Consider the following 17,533-nt stretch of genomic DNA (forward strand, 5'->3'; position numbering starts at 1 on the left):
TTCAGCCCGCCCCCCTCCGCCGCGCCGCTCGGATTGGACGTCGCTGGACGCGCCGGCCAATGAGAAGTTCCCCTTCCGCCGGGGGGGAAGGGACTCGCTGTGTGACAAACGGCGTTGTTCGCCAATAGAACGCGGGGAGCGCGGGAGTGGCGGGCGGCGCGGCGAGTGGGAAGGCGCGCTCGCGGAGGGGGCGGGGCGAGGCGCGCTAAGTCGAGGAAACGCGCGGCCGCGCCGCCGCCGCCGCCACCGCGGGAGTGGGAGTGGAGGGCGGGAGAAGATGGCGGCCGTGGCTGCGGAGGCGGCGGCGACTGCGGCGGCCCCCGGGGACGGGGGCGCCGGCGAGGCCGAGCCCGAGATGGAGCCCACGCCGGGCAGCGAGGCGGGCAGCGACGCGCTGCCCGGCACCGCCACGGCGGCCTCGGTGCCGGATGCGGAGCCCGACGCTCGGCCGCCCGCGCCTTCGCCTTCGCCGCGGGACGACGCGCCGGAGCAGCCGCCGCCGCCGCCGCCGCCAGGGGAGCGCGCTCGCAGCCCGGCGCCGGATCGGGCGCCGGGCTGCGAGCCCGCTCCCCTGGCGGCGGCGGCGGCGGCCGTGGCGCCCCCGAGCGTGGAGGCGCCGGAGCGGGCGCTCGCCTCGGCCTCCGTGTCGGTGGCGGGCTCGATCGCGGCTCCTCCCGCGGCTCCTCCCGCGGCCCCGGCCCCGCAGGAGCGCCCCGAGCCCGGCCCCGCGCCCGCCGGGGACCCGCGCCTGCTGCCCGGCGCCGAGGTGCGCGTCACGCTGGACCACATCATCGAGGACGCGCTCGTCGTGTCCTTCCGCCGCGGGGGCCGCCTCTTCTCCGGCGTCCTCATGGACCTCTCCAAAAGGTACCCAAAGGCGCCCGGGCGGGCGGATGGAGACACACACACAGAGACGCGTCTGTGTCTGACCCCGCTCACCCCCCTTTCACTCGCACCACGCTGGATGGATGGACGCATGGCACGGACACCGGGCTGTCCTCCTCCGTGCACACTGGGGGTCTCCGTCTCCGGTTGGGGAGATGGACTTCTACACGCGTCCGTCTGTCCTCAGGTCACCCCCCCCCCTTTCACTTGCACCAGGCTGGATGGAACGGAGTAGAGACCAGGGGTGTCCGTCCACACCCTGGCTTTTTGGGGGCGTCCCCTCCGGGCAGGTGTGCACGACCCCGTCGTGGGGTTTTTCTTCTTTCTGCACAGAACTGCGGTCCCCGGTTTGGCAGATACATAGACAGACAGACAGACAGACAGACGGCTGATGCGCACCCGTCTGTCCTCGGGTCACCCCTCTCTTTACTTGCATCAAGCTGGATGGAAAGGAATAGAGACCAGGGGTGTCTGTCCACACTGGGGGTCCCCCCCCCCCAACCCCGAGCTTACCTGGCTCCTTTCTGCACAGAACTGGATCCCCGGTTGGGGAGATAGACCGATACACGCGTCTGTCTATCCTCGGGTCAGCCCCCTCTCACTTGCACTAGGCTGGCTGGATGCAATGGAGACCAGGGGTGTCCTCCGTCCACACTGGGAGTTTCCCTCCCCCCGAGCTTTCCTATCACTTACCTGAGCTTACCTGGTTTCTCTCTGTACAGAACTGGGGTCCCCGGTTGGATAGAGATAGACGGAATACGCATCTGTCTGTCCTCGGGTCACCTCCCTTTCACTTGTACCAGGCTGGACGGAATGGAGATCGGGGTGTCCATCCACACTGGAGGTTCCCCCCACCCCCCAGCTTACCTGTCACTTCTTCTTACTCAAGCTTACTTGGTTTCTTTCTGCACAGAACTGGGGTCCCCAGCTGGGGAGATAGACAGACAGATGGCTGGTGTCACCCTCCTTAAACTTGTACCTGGCTGGATGGAATGGAGATCGGGGTGTCTGTCCACACTGGGGATCCCTCCCCAAGCTTACCTGTCATTATTTCTCTCTGAGAGGAGGAAGAGCACTCAGAAACAAGCTTTTCTTTTTTTCCTTTTTTTTTTTTTTTTTGATTTTTGGCCGCTACTCTGGAAAGATGAATTCTCCTCCATAGATGACTTTCTTTTTTTTTCTTTTTTCTTTTCTTTTCTTTTTTTTTTTTTTTTTGGGCCACATCCGTTTGATGCTCAGGGGTTACTTCTGTCTAAGAGCTCAGAAATTGCCCCTGGCTTGGGGGAACCATATGGGACACCGAGGGCTCAAACCGCGGTTGGTCCTGATCTTTCCTTGACTAGTACTTGCAAGACAGACACCTTACCTCTAGCGCCACCTCGCCGGGCCCCGATTGTTTTTTTTTTTTGGTTCTCGAAATGACTTTTGACAGAGAAACCCTTAATTGGGGGGGGGGGGCGCTATCTAATGGTAATACTAGTCTAAGGAAACTTCGACTCAAAAGAGAGTGGCATCCACTTGTCCTGGTCTTAACTCTTCCCGCTGTGGAGTTGCCTGCCTTGCGGTTGAAATTTTTTTGAGTTTTTAGGAGAAGGTCTTGTGCTCCTTGCACCTCAACAGGTCAAGAGAATACCCTGCCCTGCCCGAGGTCTGTCAAAGAGTTAACCTTTTGATTCTTTTCTTTGCAGATATGAAGTGCAGAGACTCCCACTCACGGCTCTCCATTCTGTTTCCTGCAACAGCACACACTCTGATGGCATCTCACCACTTTGGAAAGGGTTTCTTTTAGTATGTTTTACTTCGCTTTATTTATTTACTTAATAATAATAATATTTTTTTTTTTGGGTTATTGTCGTCGTTGGTCTGGGGGGTCGCTATCTGGGCCACTTGGAATCCCACTTGGTGCTAGGGATGGAACTTGGGCCTCACACTCGCAAGGCCCTGCTCAGTGTACCTTTTGAGCCACATCCCTGGCCCCAGCATACTTTCAATTTAATTGCCCTCCCATCAGGCTAAAGACACCTTTCCCATTTGGGACAGAAAAGACGCTTAAAATTCATAACTGAAGTATGCTCTAGGGGAAGCGGGAGACATAGGACCTTTTACAATTCTATGCTTTTGCCTAAGCTGAAAAGAATTTGTTTTTTTAATTTATTTTTATTTTTTGTTGTTTTGATAGAAAGCATAAGATCAGTGTGCTTTCTACTGTGCATTTCTTTATATTCTGTTTTTTATTAGCAAGAGAGAGACTCAGTTGTGTGTTTGCTATTGAATTAAACAGAAGTGAATGCCGGTGATTGTGTGAGAATCTGGATTTCAAATCTGCAAAAGGAAAGTACAGAGAGGTAAGTGGCTTCTGGAAATGGAAGAGCGTTTGAGGTGCTTATTTTGTCATTTTTATATTTAAAACTTTTATATTTATATTTTATAAACTTTTATATTTATATTTTTATAAACTTTTATATTTAAAACTTTTATATTTAAAACTTTTCAGATTTGTAACTGTTCAGTTCTCCTTTGCACCTTAGTTTCCTTTAAAGAGACAAGTCAGGAAAGAATGAATATTTGCGAGACAACTAGTCCATGAATTTAATCATGGTTTTATCAGAGGGAAACAGTTACTATTTGTACAGTATGGTTTCATAAAAGTCTTCTTTGGGTTTGTTTTTTGGTTACACCCAGCTGTGCTGGGATGGGATGGGTAAGGGGCTACCAGCAGCTCAGTGCTTGATGCTTGTTCCTAGTGTTGGCCAGGGGAGAGGGATGGAGGACTGACCTGGGAGTGTGAGGTGCTGGGGATTGAATCCAGGGCTCCCGCTTGCTGAATTTGTGCTCCCACCCTTTGAGTTATCTGTAGCTCATGACAGGTTTTTTTTTTTTTGTGTGTGTGTGTGTGTTTGTTTGCTTGCTTTTGGGCCACAGCTAGCGGCGATCAGGGTTTATTACTCCTGGCTCTGCTCTGAGAAATTATTCCTGGCAGATTCTGGGGACCATCTGGGATGCTGGGGATTGAACCTGAGTCAGCTGTGTGCAAGACACATCCCCTACCAACTGCTCAGGCCCTAACTATAACAAGCTTTTTGAAGTTGGAAGTTATATTCATTGTGTAAAAAGTATTTGATCCTAGATGAGATATAGGATTTCTTATTTGGATTGATCAATTCTGCTTTTAAAACCATTGGAATTTATTTGCCTTCCTGCATTGTATTTTGGCTTATTGTTTTAGATTTACTTGACGAGGGAACACATTTTTGAGGTTTATTCTATGAGGCAAAGGAGCAGGGTCCGAATAATTGAAGGGGACAGAAAGCGATACCTACCAGGCTAATGGACAGATGGGTTTCTGATGTGGGGACTGGTTTCTGCAGTCACCACTGACTTTAGGGGAACATGGATCTCTGAGCTCACCTCAAGTTCTTATGGGGCCAACCAGCTACTTTTTTTTTTTTGGTTTTTGAGTCACACCAGCAGTGCTCAGGGGTTCCTCCTGCTCTAGGCTCTGGAAACACTCCTGGCAGGCTCCAGAACAATATGTCCAGGAGACTATGGGTTTCGAACCACGCCTTTTTTTTTTTTTTTTTTTTGGCCTTTAAGGGGCTACTTCTGGCTCTGCACTTAGAAATCACTCCGGCTTGGGGAACCACATGGGACGCCAGGGATCGAACCCAGGTCTGTTCTGAGTCAGCCACGTGCAAGGCAAACGCCCTACCCGTGTGTGACCGCTCTGACCCCTCAAAGTAACTTTTTGAGAAGTGACATGTCACACTGAACAAGGAAACTATTTGATTCTTAGGTTAAAAAATTTTAATGAAAAAAATTTTTTTAAATGGACTTAAGAGAGCTCAGTAGACTGGAATGCAAATGTAGAAAACCACAATTGAATTTGCAGGTGTTGGAAATGACACCCAAATGTAAAGGCAAGGTAGTAGCCCTCTCCTAAAAAAAACAAAACAAAACAAATCAAAAACACCTTTTGTAGGGTTGGGGTTAGCTGAAGTGGTAGTATACATGACTTCAGTGCAGTACCCTGAGTTTGATGCATGGGACTACATGGTCCTCTAGCATCACTGGATGAGCCTGAGGTACTCCCCCTGACCCCCACCTGTCTGCAGAGAGTGGCTCTTTTTTTTGGGGGGGGGGTTGGGTTGGGTCATACCCGGCAGCACCCAGGAGTTCCTCTTGGCTCTGAGCCTAGAAATTGTTCCTGGCAGGCACGGACTATATGGGATGCCGGGATTCGAACCACCATTGGTCCTGGGTCGGCTGCTTGCAAGGCAAATGCCCTACTGCTGTGCTATCAGCTGTGCTATCTCTCCAGCCCCATGGAGAGTGGTTCTTAACACAGATTTATTCAATTTTGTATTTTGAGCCACACCTAGCTGTTCACAGGGCTTACTAACCTGATTCTGGGCTCAGGTCAGACCTGGTGGGGTTTGGGGGGACCATATGGGTTGTGGGGGATGGAACTTACAGTATCTGTTTGCTTGTAAATCAAGTACCTTGCCCACTGTACTTTCTCTCTGACCTTCAAAAGCATTTACTTAAAATGGAGGTGGGTTTTTTTGTTTTGTTTTGGGCCACATCCAGTGGTGCTCAGGGTTACTCCTGGCTGTGCACTTAGAAGACATTTCAGGCAGGCAGGCAGGCAGACTTGGATGCCGGGAATCCAACCTGGGTCTGCTGTGTGCAAGGCAAACATCCTACCCACTGACCACTCAGGCCCCTATAATTGAGTTTTTTAAATTGAGTATCATGAATTACAAAGTAACTCATGATTGTGTTTCAGATACAATGTTTTTTTTTTTTTTTTTTTTTTTTTTGGTTTTTGGGCCACACCCGTTGACGCTCAGGGGTTACTCCTGGCTATGCGCTCAGAAGTTGCTCCTGGCTTGGGGGACCATATGGGACGCCGGGGGATCGAACCACGGTCCAGTTCGTCCAAGGCTAGTGCAGGCAAGGCAGGCACCTTACCTCTAGCGCCACTGCCCGGCCCCGAGATACAATGTTTTTTAACACCAATCCTTTCCTCTGTGTCCACTTCCATCTATTCCCTTTCCTGCCTTCATATGGGGGCACTGTGGTTTTCAATATTGTTACTGATAAGATAGCATTATCACTTTACCACTTCCACCTTTATATGAATGTTAATCTCCTTGTGCTCATCTCTTCCTCTCCCTCACTGTGGCTGGCTTCCTAATGAAGACCAGCTCTCAGGTTGTTTCTATTGTCTTTGGGCATATGTTACTCTCCTATGTTTCTTTATATCCCCCATATAATAGAGATCACTCTGTGTCTGTCGCTCTCCCTCTGACTAAGTTGGCATGCTATTCTCCAATTTTATCTACATTGAGATTTCATGGCTCTCATCTTTTCTTACTGTTGAGTAGCATTCCATCATATGTGTGTACCATAGTTTCTTTATCCAGTCATCTGTTCTTGGGCACTTAGGTTGTTTCCAAAGAGTGGACTTGCTGCATCATGGAAAGCTAAATTCCAGTTGTTGTTTATTTATTTTTTTGGTTTTGGGGTCACACCCCGCAGTACTCGGGTTACTCCTGGCCCTACACTCAGAAATCGCTTCTGGCAGGCTTGGGGGGCTATATGGGATGCCAGGATTCGAACCACCATCCTTCTGCATGCAAGGCAGACACCTTACTCCATGCTATCTCTCCTAGTTGTTTTTTGAGCCACATCTATTGATACTCAGGTCTTCTGGCTCCTGAGCTCAGGAATTACTCCTGGTGGTGCTTAGGGCACCAAATGGGAACTGGGGATTAAACCCAGGCCATCACCCCTCTGCCCCAGCAAGGCTTATCTGCTGTATTATCTCTCCAGGCCCAATTCCTACTTTTTTGAAGAACGGTCACATTTTCCAAAAATGATGGACTAGTTGACATTGCCACCAGCAGTGAAGTGAAATAATTAACGTGCATCTACCCCAATGTTATTTTTTGTTTGTTTTTGGGTTACACCCAGCGGCTCTCGGGTTATTCCTGGCTTTGTGCTCAGAAATCGCTTCTGGCAGGCTGGGGGGACCAAATGGGATGCCGGGATTCGAACCACCATCTGTCCTGGGTTGGCTGTGTGCAAGGCTAATGCCCTACTGCTGTGCTATCTCTCTGGTCCCCAATGCTTGTTTTTGTTGTTTTTGATATGTTCCAGTCACTGATGTGAGGTGCTATCTCATTTTGATTTACAGTTTCCTGGTCAGTAGTGATGGAGAACACTTATTCGTATGCCATTTGGCCAAAACTGAGGGTCTTTAAGGTGAGAGTTACATTCTAATTTATCCCAGGCTTTGCTATTGTTTTATAACCAGCTCCTTAGTTTAAATTCTGTCTACTCATTGCATTGTGCACTGACCACTTAATCTGAGCGGATAACACACAAACTCAGATCAGTGTTTCTAACCTTCCCTTTTTTCCCTTAGCCTTCTGCTTTAGTGATTTCAACATGGGTATGTTTGCTGCTTTGTTTGGGGGCCACATCTGGCAGTGCTCAGGGTCTACTTGCTCAGTGCCTAGCAACTGGACTGACTGGTCTTCTCAGTGCTTGTGGAGGGGTTCCAAGGATGTGGTTCTGGGGATGGGACATGGGCCTTCACAGCATGTGCTTAATCCATTGAGCTAGCTCTCCAACTGTTTATTGAACTCGAGCATTTCACCCAGTTCATAAAACTGCCAGAATATTTGTTTTAGGCAGAATTGACATTTGAACTGGAAGTTTTACCTAAGATAATCAGCAAAACATTTAGGGGCCAGTGAGATAGCACAGTGGTAAGGGTGTTTGCATGCATGTGGCTGGACCAGGTTCAATCTCCGTTATCCCATATGGTCTCCTGAACATCCCCAGGAGTGATTCCTGAATGCAGAGCCAGGACCCTGAGCGCCACCTGATACGTCATCTCCCCCCCCATTATTGAATCACCATGAGATAGAAAGTGACAACATACGTGAATATCAGTTTATGAGCATCCATTCGTTCAGCAGAATCCACTTACCTACATACCCAAGTTGTGCTCAGGGCTTCCACCCAACTCTGTACTCATTGGCCATTCACTCCTGGTGGTGCTAGGGGCCATAAGGGGTGCTGGGGATTGAATTCAGGTCAGACACATGGCAAGGCAAAATGCTGTATCCACTGTAGCATCATTCTGGCTTCTACCTTTGTTTTTGTTTTGTTTTGTTTTTTTTCGGGCCACACCTGTTTGATGCTCAGGGGTTACTCCTGGCTAAGCGCTCAGAAATTGCCCCTGGCTTGGGGGGACCACATGGGATGCCGGGGGATCGAACTGGGGTCCTTCCTTGGCTTGCGCTTGCAAGGCAGACACCTTAGCTCTAGCGCCACCTCACCGGCCCTTTACCATTTTTTTTAATGTCAGGATTTAAACCCTGGCCCTTATCAGTCAGTGAGCTTACAGTCTTTGCCTCTTTCTGCCCACCCTTTTCCCCCTTACACCAGGCTATGCTCAAGGATCACTTGTTTTGTTTATTTTGGGGCCACACAGGTAGTTCTCAGGGCTTATTCCTGGTTGGTCTTGGAGGACTATATAGGGTGCTGAGGATGTAGCCCAGGTTGACTGTATGCAAGGTAAGTGCCCTGCCCCTGTACTCTCTCTCTTGCCCCTCAGGGATCGTATACTATACCAGAATCAAACTTGGTTTAGCACATGCAAGGCGAGTGCCCTAATTTTTTATGCTTTTATCTCTACTCCTCTGCCCCTTCTTTTTTTTTTTTTTTTTTTTTTTTTTTTTTTTTTTTTTTTTTTTGGTTTTTGGGCCACACCCGTTCGATGCTCAGGGGTTACTCCTGGCTATGTGCTCAGAAATCGCCCCTGGCTTGGGGGGACCATATGGGACGCCGGGGGATTGAACCGCGGTCCTTCCTTGGCTAGCGCTTGCAAGGCAGACACCTTACCTCCAGCGCCACCTACCCGGCCCCTCCTCTGCCCCTTCTAAAATTTTTTTTTCACTATAACCAACCCAGCCAACTCTGGGTTCAATTCCCGGAATCCCTTATGGTCCCTGGAAGGTGCCAGGAGTGATTTCTGGGCGAAGAGCCAAGAAAAATCCCTGAGCATTGGTGGGTGTGGCCCCAAAACACAAAGAAATCCATACCTCAGATAATAACAATTAGCTCCTTAGTTCAATGAGTTCATCTTATTTATTTTATTTTTTTGTTTTTGGGTCACACCAGCAGCGCTCAGGGATTGGTTACTCCTGTTTCTGTGCTCAGAAATCACCCAGTAGTGCTCAGGGGAAACTCCTGGCTCCATGCTCAGAAATTGCTCCTGGCAGGCACGGGGGACCATATGGGAAGCCGGATTCGAACTGATGACCTTCTGCATGAAAGGCAAACGCCTTACCTCCATGCTATCTCTAGCTCCTGGGTCGGCCACTTGTAAGGCAAATGCCCTACTACTATGCTATTTCTCCAGCTTCAAGTTCATCTTTTTTTTTTTGTTTGTTTCGTTTTTTGTTTTTGGGTCATGCCCGCCAGTGTTCAGGGGTTACTCCTGGCTCTACGCTCAAAAATTGCCCCTGGCAGGCATAGGGGACCATATGGGATGCCGGGATTTGAACCACCTTCCTTCTGCAGGAAAGGCAAACGCCTTACCTCCATGCTATCTCTCCGGCCCCAGTTCATCTCTTTTTTTTGGGGGAGGCACACCCTTGTGATGCTCAGGGATTACTCCTGGCTCAGAAATTGCCCCTGGCTTGGGGGAATCATATGGGCTGCTGGGGGATTGAACTTCAGTCCATCCTAGGTTAGCCCTTGCCAGGCAAGACGCCTTACCTCTAGCGCCACCACTCCGCCCCCCCCCCCCAAGTTCATCTTATTTTCTTTTTTTCTTTTTTTTTTTTTTGTTTTTGGGCCACACCCGGCGGTGATCCCTGAGCACTGCCGGGTGTGGCCCAAAAACCAAAAACCAAAAAACAAAAAACAATTGTTAAAAATTTAACATTTAGGGGCCGGCGAGGTGGCGCTAGAGGTAAGGTGTTTGCCTTGCAAGCGCTAGCCAAGGAAAGGACCGAGGTTTGATCCCCCAGCGTCCTATATGGTCCCCCCAAGCCAGGGGTGATTTCTGAGTGCTTAGCCAGGAGTAACCCCTGAGCATCAAACGGGTGTGGCCCCCCAGAAATTTAACATTTAGGGGGCCAGAGAGATAGCACAGTGGTAGGGCGTTTGCCTTAGACACTGAAGTACGGTGGTTCGAATCCAGGCATCCCATGTGGTCCCCCGAGCCTGCCAGGAGTGATTTCTGAGCGTAGAGCCAGGAGTAACCTCTGAGCACTGCCAGGTGTGACCCAAAAACCAAAAAAAAAAAAAAAAAAAAATTAACATTTAGGAGCCAGAGAGATAGCATAGAGGTTAAGGCATTTGCCTTTCATGCAGAAGGTCATTGGTTCGAGTCCTAGCATCTCATATGGTCCCCTGAGCCTGCCAGGAGCGATATCTGAGTGTGGAGCCAGGAGTAACCCCTGAGCGCTGTCGGGGTTACAAAAACAAACAAAAAAACAAACAAAATTAACATTTAGGGGCCAGAGTGGTGTAATGTGTCTGTCAGGAGTAAGCCCTGAGCATTGCTGGTTATGTTCCCCCAAACAAAACATCTCAATTGCTATATTTTTCTCAAAGAACATCCAAATAAAATTTTTTCAAGGCAATTATCGTGTCTGTTCTATAGGTCTTCTGCTTACATATACTTTTGACTCCCTTGAAGTTTGTTAAGCCATACTTCGTTGGGTAGAATTTTCCACATTCTGGATTTTTTTCTGATTGCATCTCCTTGGATGCCTTTCCATAGCGTTTTAAAAATAGTTCTTTTCCCTCGGGAGCAAACTGAAGGGATGACAAGTATAGCCCTCCCAGGGCCTCTGTTCTTGGGGGCCTCTGCTGAAAGCCTCATCTCTTACTTGGGGTCTGTAGAAAGGGCTGCTGCCTGCAAATTTTAGGCCTATCTTCAACACACCTACAGCTTTAGTATTGCAAATGATTTTAGTAAGTCACAGTAACTTGCAAGAGACAAAAGCTTGCATCCCAGATTTCTGGAAAGGGAATTTCTTTTTTTTTTTGGCCCACACCCGGTAATGCTCAGGGGTTATTCCTGGCTATGTGCTCAGAAGTTGCTCCTGGCTTGGGGGACCATATGGGACACCGGGGGATCGAACCGCGGTCTGTCTAAGGCTAGCGCAGGCAAGGCAGGCACCTTACCTTTAGTGCCACCGCCCGGCCCCTGGAAAGGGAATTTCTAAGCTTTCATTCCTATGTTAAAGGTGCTAGTGTTCACTAGTGCTCACTAGGATGAGTGGTTTCTTCCTACACCGATGAATTATATAAATGTTGGTTACTATACTGTGGACATATATCTTGGTTTTTGAGTCACAGCTGGGGGTGCTCAGGGGTTACTCCTGGCTCTCTGCTCAGAAATTGCTCTTGGTAGGCACGGGGGGGGGGTAGGGTGGGGTGGGTGGGTGGGTAGGTGGGGGGAACGTATGGGATGCCAGATTCAAACCACATTCTGTCCTAGACCGGCTGCGTGCAAGGCAACCGCCCTACCGTTGACTGTCATTCCGGCCCCTATACTGTGTATCATAAAACTTGAAAAATTCTGAAAAACTTTCTGGCTTCTATTTAGTGGGATCTGATAAGTATTAAGGAATCCTGCAGTAAATGCTGAAGCTTGAAAAACAACTTGTTGCCGGAGAGATAGCACAGCGGTAAGGCGAGAAGGACAGTGGTTTGAATCCCGGCATCCCATATGGTCCCCTGAGCCTGCCAGGAGCGATTTCTGAGCATAGAGCCAGGAGTAACTCCTGAGTGCTGCCGGGTCTGACCCAAAAACCAAAAACAACTTGTGAGTTTCAGTGCTTATTAAAGATTGTAACTAGTGGGGCCGGAGAGATAGCATGGAGGTAAGGCATTTGCCTTTCATGCAGAAGGTCATCGGTTCGAATCCCGGCATCCCATATGGTCTCCCGTGCCTGCCAGGAGCAATTTCTGAGCATGGAGCCAGGAATAACCCCTGAGCACTGCCGGGTGTGACCCAAAAACCAAAAAAAAAAAAAAAAAAAAAAAAAAAAAAAAGATTGTAACTAGTTATAGAATAGATGTTTTACCAACACAGACTTGCATTCAACAAGTAGTACTTTCTCTGTTCTTTTTTTTTTTTTTTTTGGTTTTTAGTTTTTGGGCCACACCTGGTGGTGCTCAGGGGGTTACTCTTGGCTGTCTGCTCAGAAATAGCTCCTGGCAGGCACGGGGGACCATATGGGACACCGGGATTCGAACCAACCACCTTTGGTCCTGGATCGGCTGCTTGCAAGGCAAACGCCGCTGTGCTATCTCTCCGGGCCCACTTTCTCTTTTCTTAAAACAATTTGTAGAAAATTTGCTTGTCTTTCTAAGGAAATAATAAACCAAAACAATCGTGTTTTTTTTTTTTTCCTTTAGAGACCATGAAACGTACATATGGTGCTCTACCTTTGGTGGGAAAAATAAACAGCCATTCTGGTGGAGCAGTGAGTAGTGGTATCAGTATTTTATACTAAGCATCCAGGTTGAGAATTTAGGTCAAGTTATATATACTTAAAATTAATTTTTCTTTGATCATTCTGCTTACATCCTAAGTGTGGAAATGGGTAAAATACAATACAATACAATAGTCAGTTGCCTCACTTCTGTCTCAGACAGCTTTGCGATACCTGATACTATTCTGTTACATACATTGTAGTGAGAGAAGTCTTCCATTGCAAAATGGATTACAGTGGTTTTCTTTTAAAATTGTTGGTCATTATAAATCTAATTTGAATGTTTTGTTTTTGTTTGTTTGTTTTTGGGTCACACTTGGCAGTGCTCAGGAATTACTCAGAATTCACTTCTGGCAGGCTCAGGGGACCGACCATATGGGATGCCAGGATTTGAACCGGGTCCGTCCTTGTGTTGGCTGCGTGCAAGGCAAACCTTACCACTAGATTGCTCCGGCCCAATCTAGTTGATTCTAAGTGTAAGAAATATGCAACTTTTTTTTTTTTTTTTGGTTTTTGGGTCATACCCAATAGCGCTCAGGGATTACTCCTGGCTCTCGCTCAGACATTGCTCCTGGCTTGGGGGACCATATGGGATGCCTGGGGATGGAACTGTGACCCCTCTGATGTCAGTATGTGCAAGCCCTACCACTTGTACCACTGCTTCAGCCCCACTGTATACTACTATAGTTTTTCTTTGGGGACCACACTAGATTTACCGCAGCAAAGCTGACGTACCATAAGGTACAGAGATCAAATTTGGGGCTTCCATATTAAGGGCATGTGCTTCATTTTTTTGATATCTTTGAACCACTGTGTACTCATTTTGTAAAGCAAAGCTCTTGCTGAAATAAATGAAAAAATAAGCTAGCATTTTATCTTTTTAATATTTAAAAATAATCATTTACAAAGTTATTGATATTTGAGTTTTAGGCATATATTTCAACACCAATCCCATCATCACTGTCAACTGACATTGCCAGTGTTGCCATATTTCAACCATTCCTCTCCCCCAACCTCAGTTCCACCTCAACAGGCTCATTATAAAGTTCAGTGGTTGCAGCCTATATTTATCACGTTTTCAGTATTGTGATCTTGAGCTATGCCAGTTCCCACATCACCAATAAAACTGAAGCCTGGCACCCGTTCTCTCCCATTGCTTTCCTTTTATATTTTCTTCCTTTCTGCCTTCATTTATTTTCTGTGTCCTCCCTAAACTCTGGGGTCAAAGGGTGTCTATCCCCTCTTTCTTACATCATATGTCATCCAATTATTCTATATATCACAGATAAGTGAGATCATCTTGTCTTCTGGCTTACTTCACTTAATGCAGTGCTTCTCAAATAGTCGGGCGTGCCCCCCAGGGAATGCGAGGCTCCATAAAGGGGGGCCATGTTTGACCTCAGCAAACACTGTTATAACAAGCTAAGCCACGTGTTTATGTCTCTGTCTCTGGAGCTGAGTTACTGTGTCCTGCTTCAAACCCTGCTTCGAAAGCTATGCATTGCAAAACGTGCTCATTGTAGCCATTAATCCAGATATCACCTCTGATTAAAAGAATCAGCTCTAATTATTTTATATATTTTTGTTTCGCAGGTTAAAGTTTTTTTTGTTTGTTTTTTGTTTTTTTTTTTTGGGTCACACCCGGCAGGGCTCAGGGACTACTCCTGGCTCTATGCTCAGAAATTGTCCCCGCCAGGCTTGTAGGACCATATGGGATGCAGGGATTTGAACCATCCTTCTGCATGCAAGCCAAATGCCCTACTGCTATGCCCTAGCTCTCTCCGGCCCCCTAAAGTTTTTTTTTTTTTTTTGTGGTTTTTGGGTCACACCCGGCAGTGCTCAGGGGTTATTTCTGGCTCCAGGCTCAGAAATTGCTCCTGGTAGGCACAGAGGACCATATGGGGCGCCGGGATTCGAACCGATGACCTCCTGCATGAAAGGCAAACGCCTTACCTCCATGCTATCTCTCTGGCCCCTAAAGTTTTTTTTTTTTTGAATAAAGATACTATTTACAATCGTGCGGGGAGGGGGTGGCGCGAAAAATGTTTTCTTCTTCCTAGGGGGGCATGACAGAAAGTAATTGAGAAGCACTGACTTAACCTAACATTCCAGTTCCATCCAAGTTGCAGCAAATTGAATGTCTTCATTCTTCTTTGCAGCTACATACTAGTATTTCATTGGTGGTTGGACACCGAGGTTGATTCCATATCTTAGCTATTTTACTAAGTGGAGCAGTGAGTATTGCTGGCCTGTCCTTTTGAATGAATTTTTTTTTTTTTTTTGGTTTGTTTTTGTTTGGGGGCCACACCCGGTGGTGTTCAGGAGTTACTCCTGGTTCTGCACTCAGAAATTGCTCTGGTAGGCTCGGGGGTCATATAGAATGCTGGGATTAAACCTGGATTCAACTCGTCCGTCCAGATCAGTGTACAAGGCAGACACCCTACCGCTTGCTATCACTCTGGCCCCTGAATGAGTGGTTTTTTTTTTTTTTTTTTTTTTTTTTTGGTTTTTGGGACACACCCAGCGGTGCTCAGGGGTTACTCCTGGCTCTCTGCTCAGAAATAGCTCCTGGCAGGCACGGGGGAACCATATGGGACACCGGGATTCAAACCAACCACTGTTGGTCCTGGATCGCTGTGCTATCTCTCCAGGCCTCCTGAATGAGTGTTTTTAAGTCCTGGGGAAAGATACCAAAAAGTGGAATTGCTGCTGGGTTATATGGCAGTTCAACTGATAACTCTTCATATCATTTTCCACAGGGTTGAAATGAAGTTTTAATCGTCTTAAATAAGTCTTCTGGAACCTATTTAAGTTTGTGGATTATGAGCTCATCTTTAAAACGGATTTAATGAAGTGTCCTTAGAAGTTAATGTCTATGGAATGCAGAGTGTACCTTTAATTATTGGTATTTATTGGCTCTCCTACCTAAATTTTCAGAGGACGTAGACACATTTGCCGGAACAGAGTTTGCTCTGGTGGTAGATCTTCCAGGAATGAAAGTGACAATTTAGCTACATTCTGGGTGGGTTAATAGAGCTTTTTTTTTGGTTTTTTTTTGTTGTTTTTTTTTTTGTTTTTGTTTTTGGGTCACACCTGGCAGCACTTAGGTTACTCCTGGCTGGCTCTATGCTCAGAATCGCTCCTGGCAGGCTCGGGGGACCATATGGGATGCCGGGATTCCAACTATCGTCCTTCTGCATGCAAGGCAAACTCCCTACCTCCATGCTATCTCTCCAGCCCCAGAGCATTCTTTTTGTTTTGGGGTCACATTTAGCAATGATCAGCCTGGTCTGCACTTAAGGATCACTATTGGTGGGCTCAGGGGACTGACTGACTATACAAGGTGCCTGGGATTGATATCGGGCTGACCTTATACAAAGTAATGGTCCTTACCTCATACTGTTGCTCTAGCCCTAAGCACTTGTGGGTAGTGCTCCTGAAAACAAATTGTAGGGTTCCTGATTCCCCTTTTGGGTCCCCAGGTTATATCTGACAATGTTCAGGGGCTGTTTCTGGCTTTGTTCTTGGGAGATCAACATTCTTCTGTTAGGGTCAGAGTTTTGCTTTCCACAGGAAAGCGTGTGCTCCAGCCCCCTCAGTTCCTCCCACCTGGATTTTCACAATGTGAGTTTGATGGCGGCAGATAAGTCCTGGGATCCTGTGTGGCCCATCTGATACTTAGGGGTTAGTTGTCCAAAATAGTGATCATTGTTCAGCCTTTTGTGAAAATTACAGGTTAATTTCAGATGGGCAACCGTTATAAACTAAGGAAAACTTGGAAGTAGATTAATTCAGAACTTGATTGTATTGGGTCATTAATTTGAAATGGTTGTGCAGTCTGGTTGCCTTCTGGAAGTTGCCAGTTTTTAATCTCTTTACCTTTGGGCAGTCAAATCACTAAGAATTCTTTGTTTTAAACTGTTTTCAGACGCATTAGGTGGTGCTGAGGAATACTCCTGGTTTATTGCTCTGAGGTGCAGGGGACCATATGATAAGGATTATAATTGGGGGGCTGGAGTGATAGCATAGGAGTAGGGCATTTGCCTTGCATGCAGAGGACCACGATGGACCCAGGTTTGATTCCTGGCATTCCATATGGTCCCCTGAGCCTGCAAGGAGCGACTTCTGAGCACAGAGCTAGGAGTAACCCCAGAGCACTACCGGTGTGGCCCAAAAACAAAGGATTATAATTGGCCTCCTGAATGCAAAGCTTGCACTTTGAGCTATCTGACTGGTCTTCCTTGTATAATGTATATCCTCTTAGAGAGTGCACATTTTTTAAATTTTCTGTATATTTTTATAGTTTTAGAATTTAATATATAATAATATATTACAAGACTTTATATCAATTTTTTAGATTTATATGTTGTGAGATATGGACCACTAGTTTTGTTTTGTTTTGCATATGGGTGTTTCAACACCATTGTTTAAACAGCATTTGTTGAAAGTTTTTTTTAATATAATTTATATTTTGACCATATTAGCTTCCATATCTTTCACAGTAGTATTTTAGGTACATATTAACATTGAATCAGGGGAATAATTTGTCCTCCCATTCCCATTCCCATCCTGCATCCCCTACACCCCACCCTCACCCTCTGGGTTGCTAGAATAAGTGGTCCACTCTGTGTCTAGCTTACTACTTAGTGATCATATATCTGGTTGGTCCTGGTACCCTCCCTTATTTCCCCCTTTGTTTGAGAGGCGGAACTAGATAGTTCAAGTTATGTGGTTTTGTTTGAAGAAAGAAAAAGCAATAAAGTGGGGTAAAAATCAAATAAGCCAAAAATGGGTGTAGTCCTTCTAGGCTCTCAACCTCAGTTTGAGAGAGGACAGGAAAAAAGAAATTAAAATACCATAATACAAAAAGAAATATCGAATAAAATATCCAGTAAGCACTACAGCACTAAAGGCAAGCAACTCTTAATAGTCTTGGTCCTGAAATAAAACCATGCCAGAGTGCAAAAAGAAAGAGAAAGATAAAATAACATAAAATAAGATTGGGGACATCAAGTTCAGTATCAACACCAAAACAAAGAAGTCAAGAAAGATAATATAAAAAAAACCTATTTTGTCCCCCCCCCCCCCCGTTTTTTTTTTTTTTTTTCCTGCATAGG

At 46.9% G+C, this 17,533-nt stretch overlaps 1 protein-coding gene across 2 annotated transcripts in view; it reads left to right on the forward strand.

Annotated features, from left to right (window-relative positions):
• Nucleotides 1-277: 277 nt before the first annotated feature.
• Nucleotides 278-17,533, forward strand: part of PWWP2A (PWWP domain containing 2A) — a 49,271-nt gene continuing 32,015 nt past the window's right edge. For both annotated transcript variants that reach the window (XM_049776046.1, XM_049776045.1), the window contains exon 1: nucleotides 278-867. In XM_049776046.1, coding sequence (XP_049632003.1) covers nucleotides 278-867 — 590 coding nt within the window. The remainder of the gene's footprint in view (nucleotides 868-17,533) is intronic.

The sequence above is a fragment of the Suncus etruscus genome, chromosome 6 (genome assembly GCF_024139225.1).
Source record: "Suncus etruscus isolate mSunEtr1 chromosome 6, mSunEtr1.pri.cur, whole genome shotgun sequence".
Classification (NCBI taxonomy): domain Eukaryota; kingdom Metazoa; phylum Chordata; class Mammalia; order Eulipotyphla; family Soricidae; genus Suncus; species Suncus etruscus.